Source organism: Leucoraja erinacea, chromosome 25 (assembly GCF_028641065.1).
Source record: "Leucoraja erinacea ecotype New England chromosome 25, Leri_hhj_1, whole genome shotgun sequence".
In the NCBI taxonomy this organism is placed as follows: Eukaryota; Metazoa; Chordata; class Chondrichthyes; order Rajiformes; family Rajidae; genus Leucoraja; species Leucoraja erinaceus.
In genome coordinates this window covers 30,609,472-30,630,833 of record NC_073401.1, presented here as the reverse complement: position 1 = coordinate 30,630,833, position 21,362 = coordinate 30,609,472, and the positions used below count along the sequence as shown (strand labels likewise).

General features: G+C 42.7%; 1 protein-coding gene across 6 annotated transcripts in view; it reads left to right on the top strand.

Moving 5' to 3' along the window:
• Positions 1–21,362, top strand: part of arvcfb (ARVCF delta catenin family member b) — a 213,969-nt gene that overhangs the window by 62,687 nt on the left and 129,920 nt on the right. For 4 of the 6 annotated variants that reach the window (XM_055655440.1, XM_055655437.1, XM_055655439.1 and 1 more), the window contains one exon: positions 12,161–12,257. The exons of the other annotated variants lie outside the window; for them this stretch is intronic. In XM_055655440.1, coding sequence (XP_055511415.1) covers positions 12,255–12,257 — 3 coding nt within the window. In that variant the 5' untranslated portion in view covers positions 12,161–12,254. The remainder of the gene's footprint in view (positions 1–12,160; positions 12,258–21,362) is intronic. 6 annotated transcript variants of the gene reach the window in all.

The window sequence follows — 21,362 nt, the reverse complement described above, 5'->3', positions numbered from 1 at the left end:
GGCTCCAGACGGCGATCCCCGGTAAGGCATCGCCAGCCCCGCGATGTGTCAGCGCTGTCCCGCCGCTGCTGGAGCTCTGGTCGGTCCAGGCAGGAAAGGCCGCGCCAATCCAGTAGGTAGCCGCCGCTGAGGGGGGGGGGGCGAGGACGCGACTCGAATAATAGTCGCGTCTTCTCCAGGAAGCGACTGAAGGACGGTATCCCCCTTACCGTACCCTCTTCCCCCACATTAAAACATTAAAAAAACCCATAAAAAACACACTTCAACATAACAAAAAAAAATAAAAAACAAAAAGATACCGGGCTGAAGGTGGAGGCAGCTGGCACCAGCGCCACCGGAAGTACAACCTTCAAACCCGCACGTCTTTGGCATGTGAGGAATCCGGAGCATCCGTAGGAAACCCATTCTCCCAGGGAGAATGTGCAAACTCCACAGGATCAGGATTGAACCCGGGTGTCTATCACTGTGATAGAAACGCTGCCAGTTTGCATTGTAATGGGGGAAATCTGTGTAATGTAGACCAGTTTACATTGTCTTTTGTGACCAAGTCCAAAGCAAAGCTTGAAATTGAAGTTAAAAATAGCCAGTGTGTTGTCAGCAGCAGCTGGAGCTTGTATTGCTCACCACTTTGGCTCATTCTCACAAAAACTGCACTTGTGTTGGACGTTCTGGGAGTGTTTACTGATTTTGATAATGTGTCTATCTTTTCCAATGGCTGCCCTGGGGAAATAGAGTTGGCAGCTATATCTCAATAGTTAATTTGAGCTTCTCCGTCTGTGTTCCATGTGCTTTATTTCTGGGAGGTGATTAGAAAAATGTTTAAGAGTGGACATCTCATTTCCTGTTACTGGAAATGCACCATGGATTGGGCTAAAGGATTCAGCTTGGAAACTGGCTAAATGTGTCAAATTGGTATTTTAGTACTGGGTGACTCCAGACACACATTATATTACAGAATGAGGCTGTTCAAGCCTCATGTTCATCTCGATCAACTGCAGGAGTAAATTCAGTGTTCTTTCCTGGGATTCGTGGGTCTAAAATTGTAGAATGATACTGTAGAGACACAGACCCTTTGGACCAACTTGTCCACACCAACTGAGGTGCCTTCCTGAGCTAGTCCCATTTACCAGTATATGCCCAAATATATTTTTTCAAAATACTTGTACCTGCCTCCTTCACTTCTCTGTAGTTTGTTCTATACGTCCACCAACCCCTGTAAGGAAAAACGTCCCTCTCGCATCCCTTTTTAAAAAATCTTTCTCCACTTTCTTTTGCTCACCTCAAACCAATATTTTAGTTATTGGTGATTCTCGTTTGCTGTGCGGGCATCCTCACGGATGAAGTATCTCTGTTTGCCTTGGTTGCTTCCCAGCCACGCATCTGGGAAATTGTACGTGCTTCATGGTTTTCCACAGTTATCCAATCTGCTTAATCCCTGCTCAGTTCTATGATTGTTTCTCTGCCAGCAGTTTGATGTTTAGCTTCATCTTTCTACCAAACGTCTGATCTTTCTTTAGCATACAGTCAACCAGCTGAAATCCCCAGTGTTCAGAGGATAACACCAGGGGAATTTTAACGTGTTTATTGGTACTTTTTTAAAATATCAATTTATGTTGAAACGAGGAACTTGCAGATGCTGGTTTACAAAAAAAGTTGCAAAATGCTGGGGTAACTTAGCAGGTAGACAAAAATGCTGGAGGAACTCAGCGGGTGAGGCAGCATCTACGGACCGAAGGAATAGGTGATGGTTCAGCAGGCAGGTGCAGCAGGCAGTAAAGAAAGCAAATGGTATGTTAGCTTTCATTGCAAAATGATTTGAGTATAGCAGCAGGGAGGTTGTACTGCAGTTGTACAGGGTCTTGGTGAGACCACACCTGGAGTATTGCGTACAGTTTTGGTCTCCAAATCTGAGGAAGGACATTATTGCCATAGAGGGAGTGCAGAGACGGTTCACCAGACTGATTCCTGGGATGTCAGGACTGTCTTATGAAGAAAGACTGGATAGACTTGGTTTATACTCTCTAGAATTTAGGAGATTGAGAGGGGATCTTATAGAAACTCACAAAATTCTTAAGGGGTTGGACAGGCTAGATGCAGGAAGATTGTTCCCGATGTTAGGGAAGTCCAGGACAAGGGGTCACAGCTTAAGGATAAGGGGGAAATCCTTTAAAACCGAGATGAGAAACTTTTTTCACACAGAGAGTGGTGAATCTCTGGAACTCTCTGCCACAGAGGGTAGTTGAGGCCAGTTCATTGGCTATATTTAAGAGGGAGTTAGATGTGGCCCTTGTGGCTAAGGGGATCAGGGGGTATGGAGAGAAGGCAGGTACGGGATACTGAGTTGGATGATCAGCCGGGAACAATCTTCCTGCATCTAGCCTGTCCAACCCCTTAAGAATTGAATGGCGGTGCAGGCTCGAAGGGCCGAATGGCCTACACCTGCACCTAATTTTTATGTTTCTATGAGACCCTTCTTCTGACTTAGCATGTCAGGCAGCATCCCTGGAAAACATGGATAGGTGATGTTTCAGGTTGGGGCCCTTCTTCAAACATATCTCTGAAATGAATAGATTTACCTGGTCTTGACCTGCAACATTAACTTTCTTTCTCCACAGACGCTGCCTAAGTTCCAGTTTCTGTTTTTATTTCAGATGTCCAGCATCAGCAGTTCTTTGACTTTCATTGAAAGGTGCCTTTTTGAGAGATTTGAGAATCTCGTACTCTTCTGCAAATTTCTGTCATGCTGACCGACTATCAAAGAAAACTTGCGAACAGATTAAATGGTATAGTCACAAAATCACCCAACACAGACCAGATGCTGCACATTTCAATCTGACTTCCCCAAATGTTGTTGCCAGATTCTGCTGAGAAGAAATCTGCTGTCAACATCAGTTCCAATAGGGGAAATTGCATTTATTTGTTTTCCAAGACAACAGCAACTTGTTTTTCTAGTTTACCCACTGAATGCAGTGAATTTCACCACAGGAACTGGTTTGAGAAATAATACTTTTGTTAAGTTACCATTGAGTGAAAATATTGGAACATCTACATCCTAAAATAGTGATTTGGGTTATAATACGATTCTTGAAGGTGTATGAAAAAACTACTATGAAAGTATAATTCAAGCATTGAAGTAGTGGAGCTGCTGCTTCACAGCATCAGAGACCTGGATTCGATCCTGACCTCGGGTGCTGTCTGTGTGGAGTTCACACGTCCTCCATATGACTGCGTGGGTTTCCTTCGGTATGTGTGTGTCCCCCTCACCCCCCCTTTCCCCCCCGACATCCTAACGCCGTGTGGGTTTGTTGGTTAATTGCCTCTGTAAATTGCCCCTAGTATGTCGGACATGGAACTAGTGTGAACAGGTAACCGATGGTCCGCATGGACTCGGTGGGCCGAAGGGCCTGTTTCCGTGCTGTATTTCTAAACTAAACACTCCAGATTGGAATTCGAACTGAATAAGAAATTAGCACGGTTTTGAGGGATAATTTCTGATGAGATTATGAGGTTAATGAAAGGCTCTTGTCCAAATTGCACGATCAGGTAACTTATCTGTGGGCCTTCTTATTTTGGGGTGACTGATGAAAGAAGGGACCTTCTGTTGGAGAATATAAATAACCATGGGACAGATCATTTGTGGCAGCTCAGTTTAATATTACACAAGGTAGAGTGATTGAAACAAAAGCAACTTTGATGGGTTCTGCTGTGTGAGGGTGGGTGGCAATCTAGTTTGCGCTCTCTCTGTTTATCTCTGTTTTCTACAGAGTGTTTTAAAGAATTTAGAACATGGGACAATGCAGCACAAGAATAGGCCCACTGTGACTGCAATTAGCAACTTTTTTTGTATCCTTCCATCTTCTGCACATTCATGTTTCTGTCTAAAAAAACTCTTCACCACCATCATCATATCTGTTCACAAGAGTCTGAGTTTCACTGTCTTGTTCACTGGGTTGGAACTAAAACAATTTCTTGCTGCAGCTTTACAGACACATTAAATGCAAACTGACAATAAATATAATTGTCAGTTATTAGTAAAGCAGATTATTTATAGTGCAGGCTAAAAACCTAATGCAAAGTTAATAGTCCTAAACCCTTGGTAGCTTGGTGCTGAGGTGGGCCTGTGGTTAGCTTTTCTTATTTTTATTTTTGAGCCTGACCCACTGAGATACTCCAGCACTTGAGTCTTTTTGGAAAAACCACCACCGGCAGTTTCTTGTTTCGGCATCTTGTATTGGACCAGTGTTGTCAAGGACAAACAGCCCACAAGAATTGCAGTGACATTCTCCTTGGTACCATGCCTCAGAGCGCATGGTGATTTTGATCTTCCTATTTGTACTCTTGCTGGATAATCCAGAGATGATAGCATTGTGATGTTCTGATGCATGGAAGACGGTCTTTAAAAAAAACCTCAAGGTGCGGCTTTTACATGAGGATGTAAAGCTTAGCCAAGGTCGCTTCCGCTCAAGGAGCCCACCATTGCTAAGCCATGGCAAATCTGCATTGACTTCTCTAACTTCAGATAGCCCTTGCTTTCTCACTCCATCCCCTTCCCAGTTCTCCCACTAGTCTTACTGCCTCCGACTACATTCTACTTTTGTCCCTCATCCCTTCCCTGACATCAGCCTGAAGAAGGGTCTTGACTCCAGAGATGCTGCCTCACCCGCTGAGTTACTCCAGCATTTTGTGTCTACCTACAAAGTTCTATTTTGGTTGCCACATTGAAGCCAAATGAGACCAGGGGTGGTGGTGGAGGCAGATAGATGGTGGCATTTCAGAGGTTTTTTGATGGGCACATGGACGTACATCAAACCTTCAGGAGAATGGAGGGAAATGGATCATGTGCAGGAAGACGAGATTGGTTTACCTTGCCGTCATGTTTGGCCTAGACATTGTGAGCAGAAGAGACTGTTCCTGTGTTGTACTATGAGAGCCAATGTCATTGTATAGGTGAAAGCCAAGATTTTAAAAGGTTATGTAAAATGTTGCAGTGTTAATGTAATAATGTGGTGGGTTGAATCTTAAGAATATTATTATCTGAAAGGAAAGCAAGTAAATGAGTATGCTAATATTGTGGGATCAACAAAATTGTTTTTCTTCGCATGACTTGCATAGTTAATGATGATAAACAAGCCAGTTACTTTTGCCGTCTTTAGTGTCTTTTCGGGAAATGAGAGCTGACTTTTGATCCACGTTAGCTGAAGGGGAGTTGTGGTCAGGAAAAGGGGTCATGTGTATGTGCAGTGCTGACATTGAAATCAAAGGCTTCCTCAGTCAAAGAATATTTGGCTTCATATTGTTAATGTGACAGTGCATCATTAGATGTTAAGGCTCAAAGCTCCTTGCTGCAGTCGTAACTGCTTGGAAAGATAACCAAAGTACTATATACTAAACAAATATTACGCCAAGAATGTCTCCGGGCTACTTTGCTGCAAGGAAATGATTTTCTGTATTGTATTGATAATAGCTTTTTTGCTTTTTGGTCGTAAGCAAGAATTTAATTAAGATTTGTGTGCTGGATTGTGCTGCTTCTCTCCTGGAAGTCTGTGCCAGCACTTGTACTTGCTGAAGATTATGGCCAATGATTGGAATTTAATTTTGATACATAGTGCTGTTCAATTACGAAAATAATGCAAAAGAAAAACTTGAACATGTAAGTAATTAGCGCCTGCGAAGAGAAAAATAGGAGTTGGTTGATGAAATGGTTTCTATCAGAATACCAGGAAGATGCATGTGGCAACGTCAGATGGTTGGCATTGTAAATAGTGGAGGATGGTTTGTTGAATGTCGTGTGAAATTAGAAAAAGGATGTCGCAGACCTTGTGAGCCCATGTAATTTCTGGCAGGTTTACTGACATCGCCAAAGTAGCTGAAGTTGGTGAAAACAAAAAGTACTGAAGGAACTTGGTGGATCAGGTGGGATATATGTGGAGAATGATTTAGGTCGGCACTCTTCTTCAGACTATCAGAAGTCTGAACAAGGGCCCCAATCTGAATAATCCGTCCATTCCCTCCATAGATGCTGCCTGACCCACAGAGTTCTTCCAGCACGTTATATTCTGATCAAGATTCCAGCACCTGCTGTTCCTTTTATCACTATTTTGAGGAATGTTCTAGAACCAGAGTGCAATCTCAAAATGAGGACTACATTGCACAACATATGAAATATTTCTTCACCCATAATGTAGAGAATCCTTCCAATTCTCCCCCCAAGAAGATTCTACAGGTTCAGTTGCTGAGTATATTCAAGATGGATGGATTTTTGCATATTAGTGTGGATGCATGTTTTGCAATATGTTCAGAGAAGTGGTTCAGAGGTACAAGACCAACCATGGTCTGATAAGAGTTACGAGGAACTGCAGTTGCCTGTTTACAAAAAAAAAACAAATAGTACTGGAGTCACACAGTGGATCAGGCAATAACTCTGGAGATCATGGATAGAAAACATGTGAAGGAAGGATATGCAGATGCTGGTTTGCACCGAAGATGGACACAAAATGCTGGAGTAACTCAGCCAGGACTGGCAGCATCTCTGGACAGAAGGAATGGGTGACGTTATGGGCCAAGACACTTCTTCAGACCGAGAGTCTGGAGAGGGAGACACAGATAAGGAAGGGTAAAGTGTGTGAAAATGAGACATCAAAAGGTAAGGCTGAAGAAGAGCCCCAAACTAAGACATCGCCTATCCATGTTCCAGAAATGCTGCCTGACTTGCTGAGTTATTCTGGCACTTCATGATCGCCTTGCATGCTGGAACAAGCAGGTGCCACTGAATAGCAGTCTCCTGCTTCTATTTCTGAAGTTATTAGTGTCTTTAAAATGAGCAGCAAACTTGAACTAAGTAAATTTAGAAGATTAACATATATTAGCTTTGAAGATTTAAACTGCACTCACTTCAGTGGATTGTGATCTGCCTTATGGTATTATTTGCATTTTGAAATGAGCCTGGAATGTGACAATTTTAAGTGTGGAAGAGAGCTTAGCAAAAGCTAGAAGTACATAGCACAATTTGATAGTTTAAAAATTCAGTGCATTTAAAGCCTCTATGTATTTTGTAATGCAACAGTTTGGATTAGCATGGATATTTCCAGCAAACCCATTGCATATCCCGACTAGTGCATTATTTAAAATAATAACTTGGTTAGGTGTCCGTTTTGGGTGCCGGGTCACATTCTTTGCTGAATGATAAAGATTTGGGATGGATACCCCTTTCCAGAGTCGGAGAACTAAACCTTGGCTGGCACTAAGCACGACCGGAGAGATACATTGCTGGAAATACCGTCTTGCAAACAAGGCAAGAAGTGTGCTTATCTACACACAAGTGAATGCTTTTGAAACACGACCCCATGGTGGCTATTTTCACGTCAGGGTAATTCTCCCAGAAGAAGTGTCCTGACCAAAAATGTCGCTCTTGTTTCCCCACCACAGGTGCTGCCTGGCTCAGGGAGTCCCACCTGAACTTTGTGCGGTTTTCTAATCCTTTCCTGTGTCTTGGAGATTCTTTAATCCTGGAAACATGAGTAAAACCAAACAAACCTGCACTCAAGAATTACTATTACGACAGAAAGTGCTAGTGCTATAACTCCAGGATGAACGGTCAATCGAGAAAACCAAGCCCAGTGCCAAAGTAGTATCAAAACTGCCTTCACAGACTTAAGGGCCTGTCCCACGAGCATGCGACCCTATGCGGCAAGCGCGACCTAACGTGGTCGCTTGAACCGTACGGCCTCGCGGGGCCGGTCCCACTTCGATCACCGGAGCCGTATGGAGTTGTGCGGTGCTGGTCCCAACATCGTGCGGGAAAAACTGACCATGTAAAAAAAATCCGCGCGGCAACGGCCTGCCGGCCCGCAGCCGCCTCGACGCCGTACGCACTGCCTTGATGAGCGTGCGCAGCGTCTTGACGCCGTACGTCACGCGCGGACTTCGCTCGAACTTCACGTCACTTCCGGTTTGGTCGCGCTCGCCGCATGCAGGCGCTTGCTGGTGGGACCAGCCCTGTACGGGGATCACTCGACCTCCGCGAGGGCTTCCGGTTTGGTTGCGATTGCCGCATGCAGGTCGCATGCTCGTGTGACAGGCCCTTTATGCTGTAGCTCCATGTTCATATTAAACCATATGCAGTAATAAGCTATCTACATGCAAATGTGATGATGGTACTTCCTTCACAAGAACAATGAGAGCATTTTAAAAGTGTTTAATTTAATTGTGAAAGCCTTTGGGTTTTCCTGAGGGCATGAAACCTGGAAGGGAAAATCAAGTTGCTTGTTCCACTCGTATTGGTTTATTATTGCCACTTCCAGAGATACAGTAAAAAACTTTTGAATGAGTCGTTCTGTAACAGTCAGATAACGTTTTTGCTGTTCAGCGAATCTTTATAGGAGCGAAATGTACTATATTTTTTTGGCTGTAATTTGAGCCTATATTTGGTTTCCTTTTGAAGTGGTAAACCAATACTGAAGTTATTTATCAGAACAAATGTCAACTATTTCTTGTATGTCACTTGGCTTTTTTTTTTTTTAGCCTTAATCTTTGGTTATTTAAATACCACAGTTGGTCATTGATCAAGTTTCTTGCTCATGCAGTCACTTGGCTTCTATTCTGTCATTTAAAAATAATCTTTGGCCCTAATTAAATAGCCACCTGATTGACAAAAGAAAGTCTTGTAAAAAATCACTGTAATTCTTGCAAATGTATACAATTCTACCTCAACACCATAACACCATGATAGCAAGAGGCTCGAGTGTCAGTGCTTGTAATGTAAAAACAAAGCAAAAAGAAAATGACAAGGCAAATGAGTTAATTTCCCTACAGTTAAATAATTGGGCTGGAAGCATCATTTTGGCGCAGTCAGAGGATCGAGTATAGAAGTTGTAAGATTACGTTACAATTGTATAAAACGTTGGTGAGGCCACATTTAGAGTGTTCAGTTTTAGGAATAGGGACACTTCATTGTCACATGTGGATCGGCACAGTGAAATTCTTTGCTTGCATACACAATGTACACATAGCAGCCACCTACAGCGCTGACAGCGTTACAAAGCCCACCGGGTCCCCTTTGTCTGCCCCCCCCCCCCCCCCCCCCCAGGGCGTCATGCCCTCCATTGTTCAGATTCAGATTCAATTTTAATTATCATTGTCAGTGTACAGTACAGAGACAACGAAATGCATTTAGCATCTCCCTGGAAGAGCGACATAGCAAATGATTTGAATAAATAATAATAAGTGTCCGGGGGGTGGTGATTGGCAGTCACCGAGGTACGTTGTTCCACTTCCCTCTTCACAGTGTTCCTCCACGCTCTTGTCGACGCCCCATTTTACGCCTCCGTGGTGCCGACCCGGGCTTTGGCCGCAGGCTCCGCCCGCCGACCGGCAAGGCCCCGCCCCGGGCTTCTATGCTGCGTTCCGGGGGGCATCAAGGCAGCGGAGCCTCGATAAAAGCCCCCGACCGTGTTCCCAGTCCACAGCTGCGGCCCATCGGCAACCGGCCGCGTTATAGGAAAGATGTTGTCAAGCTGGAAAGGGTGCAGAGGATGTTGCCTGGACTCGAGGGCCAGAACTACAGGGAGAGGTTGAGCAGGCTAGGACTTTATTCTATGGAGCGCAGAAGGTTGACGGGTGATCTTACAGACATGTATAACATCATGAGAGGAATACATCGGGTAAATGCTCAACGTCTTTTGCCCAGAGTAGGGAAAATGTGGTTGGTACATGGAACGAGCTGCCTGACAAGGTTGTTGAGGCAGGTGCATCACAACGTTTAAGAGATGTTTGGGCAGGTACATGGATTGGATTGGTTTGGGGGGTTATTGGCGAAACACTGGCATGTGGGACTAGTGCAGATGGGGCATGTACATCGGCATGATTATATTGGGCCGAGGGGCCTATTTTCCACGCTATATCTATCAAAAATGAAATCATCAAAAATGTTGGTCCAGATGAGGAGGGTGAAAAGTGCCATTATGTTAAGGGGGAGAGGAGAGAAGAGAAGGATGGGAAAGATGAACAAAGGGAGAGAGAGCTTAAGTGGATTGATGGGAATGGGAAGGGAACACAGAGTATGCAATTGAAAATTTCATTTTTCGAGGCTAGCTGTTCATTGGTTGTACAATAAGAGGTGAGAGAAATAATGCACCATTTTAGATGCTGAGGCCTGTTTAGATGCTGAGGCCTGTATATTTGATCCAGCCTTTAGCTTGGGCTGACTTTAGCCCAATCCTGTTCAAGGTTACTTACATGAATTCTCTCGTGTTTGGCATGTGTGCTTCACTTTGCATTTAACCCTTTAAATTTGTACAAATGGAGTAATTGCCCGTCTGTGCATCCACACTGATTTGCCCTTTTCACATTTAGCTTGCATGTTCTTAAACTTAACTCCTGGAGTCCAACTCGCATGCAAATTGTTCAGCAGGTGCAGCAGCTGACAATTGTCCCCATTGGGCACTGGCATTTCGGTCATGTATGGGCATTGTTTTGTGCGATGGATCCAAATTATTGGTCGGCACTGATTTCTGTTCTGTCAATATCCATAATTAGCAACTGAGGATGGATTGGACGAGCCCAGAACCAGGGGCCACATTCTTAGAATAAAGGGGAGGTCATATACGACTGAGGTGAGAAAAGACTTTTTCACCTAGAGAGTTGTGAATTTATGGAATTCCCTGCCACAGAGGGCAGTGGAGGCCAAGTCACTGGATGGATTTAAGAGAGAGTTAGATAGAGCTCTAGGGGCTAGTGGAGTCAAGGGATATGGGGAGAAGGCAGGCACGGGTTTTTGATAGGGGACGATCAGCCATGATCACAATGAATGGTGGTGCTGGCTCGAAGGGCCGAATGGCCTCCTCCTGCACCTATTTTCTATGTTTCTATCAGGAGAAACAGCGTCGCGATCTGAGATGTCATCTGTCCATATCCTCTGCAGATGCTGCCTGAATTCCTCTAGCACTTGGTTTTATTCGGGGGAAATTACTCATGCTGAAACCATGTTCTAATATTAAATTCTTCCAATTTCAACGATTCTGCAGGCTCATTTCAAACTTTTTTACTTTTGTTTACGGAAAGTACTGTACTGTGACAATGATGACCTAAGGTGTCCCTGCTAATGTTTATCAATTGGCATGAGTCAACTTCTGGATTTGATGTTCTGCACTTGGGCATCATCTGTTAACATTGAAACTGCATTATCTTGAACTGTACTGTGATTAAGTTGTCATGGCTAAAAAGCAATTGGCTGCTTGTTCTGGTGAGGGCAGTGTTCAATTCAACTGTTTTAAAATTCATCTTCCACCTCGGAATGTTATTGAGCAGGAGCTTTTCTCATGAATCTTTTAAAGCTTTTTTAAATACTATTTCTGCAATGGGCGATCAGTACAGAATTGATTAAATATAGACAAAGTCCTGGAGTAACTGAGCCGGTCAGACAGCATCTCGAGGACATGGATATGCAACGTTTCGGGTCGAGGTCTTTCAGACAAACAAGAAGCCACGTGTAGGAAGGAACTGCAGATGCTGGTTTATACCGAAGATGGACACAAATTGCTGTAGTAAATTAGCGGGTCAATCAGCATCTCTTATGGCACCTATTCTTTTTCTCCAGAGATGCTGCCCGACCTGCTGAGTTACTCTAGCATTTTTTTGTCTAAGCAAGAATCCACGTTCTTCAGAGATGCTGCCTGACCTGCTGAGTTACTCCAGCACTTTTGGTTTTGTAAACCAGCATCTGCAGTTCCTTGTATCTACAGAATTGATTGAGTTATGCTTGCGTTCATTTATTTCAAATGTTGCAATATTATGTAATTGATTTTGCACGATGAAAATTTAAAATATTGGAACATTTTCAGGTCATGCAGCATTTTCAGAAGGAACAGTTGGTATTGGTTTATTATCAGTACATGTGCAAAGAAGCAGTGGAGAAACTTTGTTTTGCATGAAAACCAAGCAATTCACGCCATACAGAAATACAATCAAACCATACACAAGTACAGCATGTAGTGCAAAAAAAAAAAAAAAAGTGCAGGGCAGCAACAAGGTACATTGGTGCAACATCCATAGCAAGGAAATGCCTAGATCCTCAACTGCTGTTGAAAGAATCACGGGCTGCTTTTTCAAAAGGAATTGGAAAATAAGATTCTGATGTTTCTTTTGTGCTTTTGTTTTTCCCCAGTGCAAAAGGTTTGCCAACCGTCTGCCTTGACCAGTTGTGGATCAAATGCTCTTGTGTTTCACAAAAATCTTGTTACCTCTAGAACAAGTGGCACATGGTAAGAATGCAATACTTTTGTCTGCGGCAATTCACTCTTGGGGAGGTGGGGGGGGGGGGGGGGGGGGGGGGGGGGGGGGGGGCGGAGAAGGGGACTGGGAGAGAGACAAGAGGAGACACTTCACATATTTCACATTACTGCAGCAGATTTTACTACTTCACATTTAATAACAAGTTCACAAATATTAAATATTGGTAAAGTTATGCAAAGTGAATGGAAAATGAAAAGGCTTAATATTGTTAAAACTATTTGAATTTAGCTGCCAGATATGACTATGTCTTTGTAAATTAACCATTTCTTTGCAGATGGGTAAATTAGCTCTGTGCTTTAAAAAAAACAATTGCTTATTCTTTTAGAGCCACGTGCTGTATTTTTCATGTTACAGGTTGCTTAGAATGCTATATGAAAATGGATTTAAGTTGCTTAACATGTTAAACGATGAACATTATTTCCATTACTTCACTGTTTCTGTTTTTGTCATGTTGATCATTCTGCATTTTGAATCTGTTCAAGGTGGGACAGATGTTTTAATTTTTTTTTTGCCCATCCATTGTCCGTTGGTTGGGGCAGTGAAGCTGGAAAACATTATAATGGCACAATTAATATTAGTTCATTAATATTAAAAGCAAGTTCTTATCGGAGGCTGAAGAGTTTAATGCAGTAGTACTAAAACTAGTACAGTGATGGGAGTACTAGACAACAACTACAGGAGATGGTTACACCATGGATTTGGCCAAATGAATGAGTGGTTATCAGGAGAGACTGGCAGGTATTGCTGGAGTCTCCTGTTGCTCTCCTGCTCAAATGCGTACACCAGTTTGGATACTGTTGGCTGTGAGGGGGGGGGAGGAGAAATTGTCACCCAGGGACACAAGCAGCAGCAGCCAGAACAGTGACACTATGCCTGGCTGTGTTGAACAGCAGGGTCAGGCTAAGTCTTGGTGAGCAATAATGAAAGAGGACTCTAGATTCACGGGTACAGGCAGGCATCATGGTGGCTGCAAGCGAAGTTCCAGGATGTGTTACCGGGTGCCATGATCAAGGGTGTCTCTGAGCAGGCACAGGACCTTCCGATAGGGGCGGCAGGTGAACAGCTGGAGTTTGTGGTCCTTATTGGTACCATTGACATACCGGGAAGGGAAACGAGTTCCTACACAGAGTATACAGTATAGGAGCTGGTACGTGAGCAAGAACGTCAAATGTATTGATCATTGGTCTCTTCCAAGGAAGGTCGGACCTGCATAAGATTTATAAAGCTGCAGTTGACTTCCTGATTATTCTACTCAATGCCCCAACCAATGAAGGCCAACATACTATATACCTTCTTTGCCACCGAGACAAGTAGTCATCTGTCCATTTCCCTCTGCCAATGCTGCCTGGTCTGCTGAGTTCTTCCAGCTCTTAGTTTTTTGATCAAAGGACATAGACTGATCCAGACTATTCTGCTTTCCCAGCACGATTCAGCCCATCAATCTCAGTGTGTTCATCAATCTATCCTGCCTGACCTTAGGACATGGAAATCGAACAGAAAAGCACAAACAGACCATTCAATCCACAATATTTGTGAGGAGCATGATGCCAAGTCCAAATCTTACCTGCTTGCACATCATCCATATCTCTCCATATCCAAATTTCAGATCCAGTTGCCCTACTTTCCTTGCAGTCGGTACCTTTTTTCCTTCTTGTCCTTAGTTTCAGATATATTTGTCCTTACCTCTCCCATCACATCAATCCCTCTGCTTGTTGCTCCAGTTCCCACCCCCTTGCCGCTCTACTTTAAACCCTTTCTAAGTAAATCCAGGAAGGTCTCTGCAAGGATATTGTTTCCCCTCCAAATCAAAACCTGGTTAGGTGACGTTTTGACTCGGGACCTTTGTTCAGACCCGAAACGTCACCTATCCATCTTCTCCAGAGATGCTGCCTGATCCACTGAGTTACTCCAGCTCTGTCCTTTTTGGTTAAGCAGCATCTGCAGTTCCTTGCATCTACTGTCAATATGTGATCATCATTGATCAGTGGGTCTCCATTTTGTGGAGTTGTCTCTTGTTGAATTATGAACGCAGTACTATGAATAACCGAACCCTGATGAAGCCTGATCAAAACGTAACAAAGATTGAAATTGAGTAAGGCAAGTTTTTTTTAACGAAATGCTGCAAGCTTTTCAGTAAAACCATACTTCAATAAAGGGAACATGTTTCCATATTTCCTCCAGGTATTCTTGAGGACTGTTTTGCTGCGTTAGACAAGTGAATAATCGCACAGCTCCTCACCTTGTATCAGATATTCTGTCGCCTATGAGCAGTGCAGGATGTGACATGAGTACTGAATGTTCCCTTTCAATCATCGTGTCCGTCTCAGTTAATATTGGAGGAAAGATCAGCGTGCCTTTGAGACAGACCTTTCAAATTAAAACCACATTCCGCACACAAAGATCTCAGTGAATTAGTGGCGTTATGGTTTATATTTTAGTTGGGCTGGATTGGATGACTTGAGTAATCTTTTAGCAATTAGTCAAGTGTAACACAAAGCATTGAAATTCACCTTGTGTCCTGATTATGAAGGTGACTGACACCGGAGCAGATGCATCTTAATGCTTGTAATGGGTGCATAAAAAATGAGGATTCTTTCCCTTTGCTGCATGTCAATATATATGATGTTGCTTGGTACACAGTTGATGATGGTACATGTTCAAACAAATCTGTAGTCATTCCTCCTCCGTGATCTTGAAGGATCATTAATCATGAAGGATGACAGAGGAGCATCTAATCGTTTTCTGCCCTGTTTTCCCTCCCAACCCTTCATGTTTCAGTTTGCTATATTTCAGCAATTTTAGTCTTTTTTAAAAAAAAAGCCCTCTTACCTGACTCTCCCCGTGACCTGAAACAGATTTTTGTTTGCAGGGATATATATGATTTCATGGGTGTATTGGAGAGTACCTCGTGTTGATGTTCATTCTGGTGTTTAGCTCTTGGCAGGTTGCCCAACCTTGAAACATTGCAGTGAAGACTAATTGTGCATCACTACATGCAAGTCCACTTCATAAATTTTCTGGACAGGTTGTCGGTTGCCAAACAGTAATGGATTTTCTCTCTCTATTTTGAGTGTTCACGAACAGTAGTTCAGAGATATAGCGCAGAAACAGGCCCTTCAGCCCACGGAGCCCATGCCGACCATGACCTGTGCATTCGACATACTATCGCAATTTCCCGTCCTACACACTAGGGGCAGTTTTCGAGCTAGTTCACCTGCAAACCTGCAGGTCTTTGGTGTGTTGAAGGACCCCAACCCCCTGTGGAGGAAACCCATGCGGTCGGTCACAGGGAGAACGTACAAACTCCGCGTAGACAACAGCCGCAGATGGGATTGAATCGCTTCTGTTCCGGCTGGCATTGGTTCTTGGTCCAGTGATGCCTACATTCCAATTACTTTCCTGTTTTTATTTTCCCCCAGAGATTTATTCTTCCCCACACAACTCTAATATTTGTACCCATAGTCTGCTTGGTAAATCCCTTATTTTTAATCACTGTGCAAGCGATGTATATCCATTCACTTATCCAGGCTCCAAAATGTCATCTTTACAACTTTATCCCTTTCTCTCCTTGCAGCTTCTTCTTTCAGCATTATCACCAGATTAAATGACTTCAGCGCCCAGAAAAAAAAAAGAAAAAAAAAATTTCTATTCCATATTCTGCTGTCTGGGACTCGAGGTGTTTTATCTGCAGTTATTATGTGCAGAAATAAAAGTTTTTCTGTTGAAATCTAACGATGGAACATCCGGCTACATTATTATAACGGAGCATTGCAATCTTTGGAATGGTTATAATCCTGTGGTTGTGCCGTTGATGTGTGTCAATGACTCCAATTTGTACTGTTGAGTTGTCCAAAAGAACTGTGAAAATTAATTAAGAAACCTTTTCAATACATTAAGAAACAGTTCAGAAACATTCAAATTCTTCCCTTTCATTTGGTTTTGGTGGAATGGACTTATTTTCAATTGAAAATATAATACCCAAAGCAATTCCTAACTTTTTAGTGCATCAATCAGGCATTGATTAAGATATTTGAAATTGGATTGACTATAGGAAAGATGTCATTAAGCTTGAATGTGCATGCAGAAGATTTACGAGGAAGGGAAGAGATGGTGTGAATGCACAGTCTTACCCGGGGGGGGAGGGGGGGAAGAATCGAGCATCCGAGGACACAAGTTTTTTGTGAAAGCGAAAAGATTTAACGGGAAACCGAGGGGTAACATTTTCACACACTGGTGGGTACGTGGACGAGCTGCCAGTTAAAGCTGCCAGGCACTATAACAACATTTGAAAGATATTTGGATAGGTTCCTGGATCGGCACGGTTTGGAGGGATATGGGTCAAACAAGGGTAGTAGGGCTGTGCGGAGATGGAGCATCTTAGTTAACATGGACAAGTTGGGCCAAATGGCCTGTTTCTGTGCAGCTTGACTCTGACTCTGTGGAAGCAGAATTTTATTATCCATGTCCCAGAGAAACCTTTTTAAATGTGACCTTGTGTGGTGTTTACTGTTATAGAACAGTGCAAGCAATGGTTCTCAATGCTTTGATATGACTTTGCTTGGGGGGGAATTCCGTGGTTTATATTTGATATTAAAGCTGCTGAGTTCATTTTCGCAACTCTGGTTGTGACATTTATGGTGTTTATAGTCATTTTGAATCACTTTGTGGTTGCAGTTGGTTTTTTTTAATCTGGAAAGCACGTTGTATTTGGAGGAATAGGGGAATTTTAACATGGAAACAAAGTTTAATTCCGGATTTAGAAATCATGTAATGGCGCTGAAAGTGGTGTTAAAATGCATTTCGTTGTCTCTGTACTGTACACTGACAATGACAATTAAATTGAATCTGATAAAAGATGGCGCACAAATAGTCCTTTTGAATATCTTGTTAATACTGTTGGTTCTGCAATATGCTGTTCATGGAATTTGTGGAGCTTGATAACTGTATTAAAGGACACAAAGTGTTGGAGTAACTCAGCAGATCAGGCAGCTTTTCTGGAGAACATGGTTCGGTGACCTGACCAAAGAATGGTCTCAACCCGAAATCTCACCTATCGATATTCCCCAGAGTTGCTGCCTGGCCTGCTGAGTTACTCCAGCACTTTGTGCCCTTTTGTGTATTAACCAGCATCCGCAGTTCCTTGTTTCTGCACTTTGATAACTGCATTATTTTATTTCAGTATCGGTTCTAAAGGCTTGGCAATCTGCCAAACCAGCCAGCAATTTAAATAGCTCATTTATAAAGATATCGTTGCTAAATATATTAAGGGCACACGTGTCCATGTTATAGGCTTCACATTCCATATTGGTAGAAGCTTCTATAATGTAGAACCTCTTGAATTTTGTCCTTGGCATCAGCTTGCATGACCCATTGCATTTGTTTTAAGATTGACTTAGCTGAATTTAATGAGCCCAATCAAATATATGCTTCACATATCTGCAGCGTTAATTTTACATCAGCTGCTTTTCCCTGAGGTAAATTAAGTATATTAATTCTGTGTGGCTTGCTCACTTGTAGCCATTTTATATTGCAGGCAGGCTTTCCCCAAGTATAGGTACGCCCCAGGATCATGTCAGGGATCCAGTCCTGTAAACTATCCATAAGATTCCTTAAATCAGAAATACCTGTTTTCGATCGTAAAACTACATACACTTGGTATAACCCTTTTTATTTTGTTGACTAACCACCCTAACACTGCCTGTAACTAATCTACTGGAATGTATACTGTATTCAGACATTAATAAATGCCATGGAACATGAACGATGCTTTAAAAGTGGAGAATTTGTGTAAAGTTGTATTTCTGTAAATCGGGTCTTGTTTAACCTGGGGAGCCGCTACATTGATGGCTTTGCATCTTCTGAGGCATCCTGCTTCATAGGAATGTGTCAGTAGGACCCGGCAAAAGGGGAACTAATCAACGTTGTATGATAATTGGCCTCTGTATTTGGATGTCCTGGGTATTCCGTTAGACTGACGGTGTGCAGGCAAGATAGTTACACCACTTTCCATTATCTTGTTGATTGTTGAAAGGAAAGAAATTAGGCTGGCGTGCTGAATTATAATGGAATCTAAATTGTTGTTCATTATTTCACCTGAAATTGGGAGGAAAAAAACCGACATGCTTTTACATTAAAGCAGCAGTAATCTAAACCTTATTCCCGTTGTGTTAAGGGCACTTTTGAGTTTTCGTGACCTACTTTTATCAACCATAACAAAGCTCTTTTGTAGCTCTTTAGAATCCCCTTCCATTCTTCTTCTACTCAGTTCTTGCTTTTAGTGCCTTTTCTGATCAGCTTTGTTTGTTCAAGAGACAAGTCAAGAGTGTTTAATTGTCATATGCTTTGGCAACAGAACAATGAAATTCTTTCTTGCTGCAGCTTTGCGGGCCATTGGGAGGTAATTCCTTTCAGCTCCATTTGTTTTCAGTACAAGTGGCAGATTAAGATTTATCACAATGCAGAAGATTCTCCAGTGTTGGTTTGATGCACTAGTCCATACACTCGGAGTGGTTCTGGCCCTTGTTTACCCAAGCCAAGAGAGTTAATGATTAAAAATCAAAGCATGGAGACAGCTGGCAGATTGGGCAGCATCTTTGGAGAAAGGAGTGATTTTGGATTGATGACCCTTGCACCAGAGTGGGAAAGGCAACAATGAGTTGAATTTACAGAGTGTGCAGGAGCGATGATGGGAAAAGGAATGTCTGGATTATTCAAAAATAGAGACTGATGAATATTGTTGATCAGTGCTGAGTTGAGCATTGAGTTTAGAGTGGAGCAGGATTCTGTTGTGCTCACCATACGACAGGAATGAGGGTTAAAGTGAACTAAATGGGATATATTTTAGGTTCAAGTTGGTCCATTTTCTGAGATTCTGTTAAACAGTCCAATGTAAGTCAAGACGTGATAGTTGTGCTGCTTTCCAAAGATCAAATTGACATTGGTCATGTTTGAAGGTAGACAAAAATGCTGGAGAAACTCAGTAGGTGAGGCAGCGAGTGAGACGTTGCGGGGTGACGCCTGTATGGTCATGAATAGTCAGTCGCCCAAAGAGTCGTATCTTTGTATGGTCACCGCTGCATTTTCAACATTTTGAAAATTTTCGCCGACCTGCTACGACTATGACGGGTGCCGGCAAGTCGCCAAAAAAACTGCGTAAGTGGGACAGGCCCTTAAGAAGCTCTAAATGTAGGACATGGATATGTAGGAAATGGAGAGATATGGATTATGTGCGGACAGATGAATTAGTCTTGGCATTGTGTTCGGCACAGACATTGTGGGCCGAAGGGCCTGTTCTTATGCTGTACTGTTCTATGTTTATTACTGAATTGAAGCTTGCTCGGAAACCCAAGGTTAAAACGACTTCAAGGGTGAAGCTGAGCTTGGTTAGCCAATCGCAAATCAAATTTCTCACTGTAGGTTGACACATTCCTCACATTTGCACGCTTCAAGTAATTTTGGCTGCTTTGTTTGCTCTTTTTGCCATTGTTCTGCTCCTGTTAATTATCTGTATCATTTATTTCCCAGAAATATTCCTGTTCCGTCACATTCTCACAATTAACCATCTCCCCAAGCCTTGAGCATATTTTGTTGATTCTTCCACATGAGTCAACATACTTTAGCAACGGACGCCTTCATTTGTCTTGAAGCCCTGGCTTCTGCAGTGCAGTGGCTGAGTGCTACGTTCAAGTGACACAGTCTGCCCTCTGAGCTCCTGCACCATTCTTTTAATTCTTCAGGCGGGGTTTTCCCCCCACATCTGTTGTAAGACTAACCAACAGCTGCTACCTCGACTACCCCTGTTGTCTCCCTCCTTAATCTCCTTTATCCATCAGCATTCCTGGTTGCCTTATTATTTGAGACTCACTCTCAAATGGAATTTGCAGAGTTCTTCCTCGGTAAAATTTGTTTATTTACCTCTGGTGCCTAATGTATTTTGCTGCACATTATGTAACAGTTTAAAGCTCTATTGTGTCCCAGATTACAAGAGGCTATTTATTAGATGGATGTGAGAGGATTACTGCCTCATTGTAGATTGAAAGGTGATCCATCACCATGTGTCTTCCATTTCCCCACTCGGCCTTGTCATTCTTATTATAAAGATTTCTCCTCCCGTGTTTATCAAAATTAATTTTAAGCTGATAGTATGCCATATGATCCACTTCCTTTGCATGATTTTAGCTTTATTATTGTCTTGTGTACTGGGATACAGTGAAAAGCTTTGTTTTGCACGCTATCCAAACAGATCAGATATACCATACGTACATACTTGCAGTCAAGTTACACTCAAGTATAATGGGGAGAGCAAAGGGAAAGGTGCAGAATATAGTTCTCAGCATCTGTCCCATGGACAAAGTCTATAAAGTAGAAATAAATCGGACAGTATCCTGGCTTCAAATCAAGAGTCGAGTGTTTGGTTGCCATATGTTCTGTAAATTGAACAATTAAACACAACAGCAACAGCACAACAGGTCTGTACATCTAATACTCAATAGATAATGCAATCAGATTAGACACAACATGCTGGAGTAACTCGACGAGTCAGGCAGCTTCTCTGGAGAAAAAGGATGGGTGCCGTTTCGGTTCGGGATCCTTCTTCGGCCACCGGAGTTTCTACCGGTGACGGCATTCACCGCCTCCCCGGCTGGGTCACTGACCTCACCACCATTACTCCAGCACTTTGTCTCTCTTTGGTATAAACCAGCATCTGCAGTTCTTTGGTTCTATCAATAAACAAATTGACAATCAGCCCTGTTTTCTCTCCATAGATACTGGGTAGCCCTGAATATTTTTAGCATTGTGCTGTTTTCAGATTACCAGCATCAGGGATATTTTGCTTGTGGATTATTTTAATTTTTTTAAGTTAAAATAAAAGCAGCACAACATTGAGATCGGCCACCAAAAGTAAATATTGAAATACTGGGTTTCGTCAGCAAGGAATGTCAAATATTGGTGCAGCTTGGTCACTCAGGGCATGTGATGGAGGAGTATTATGGCAAAGGGTGAGGAGTGGAGATTCCCTGAGTTGGAGCCTGATAATAGAGAGATTATAGGGTGCTTAATGTTAATGTTATGGA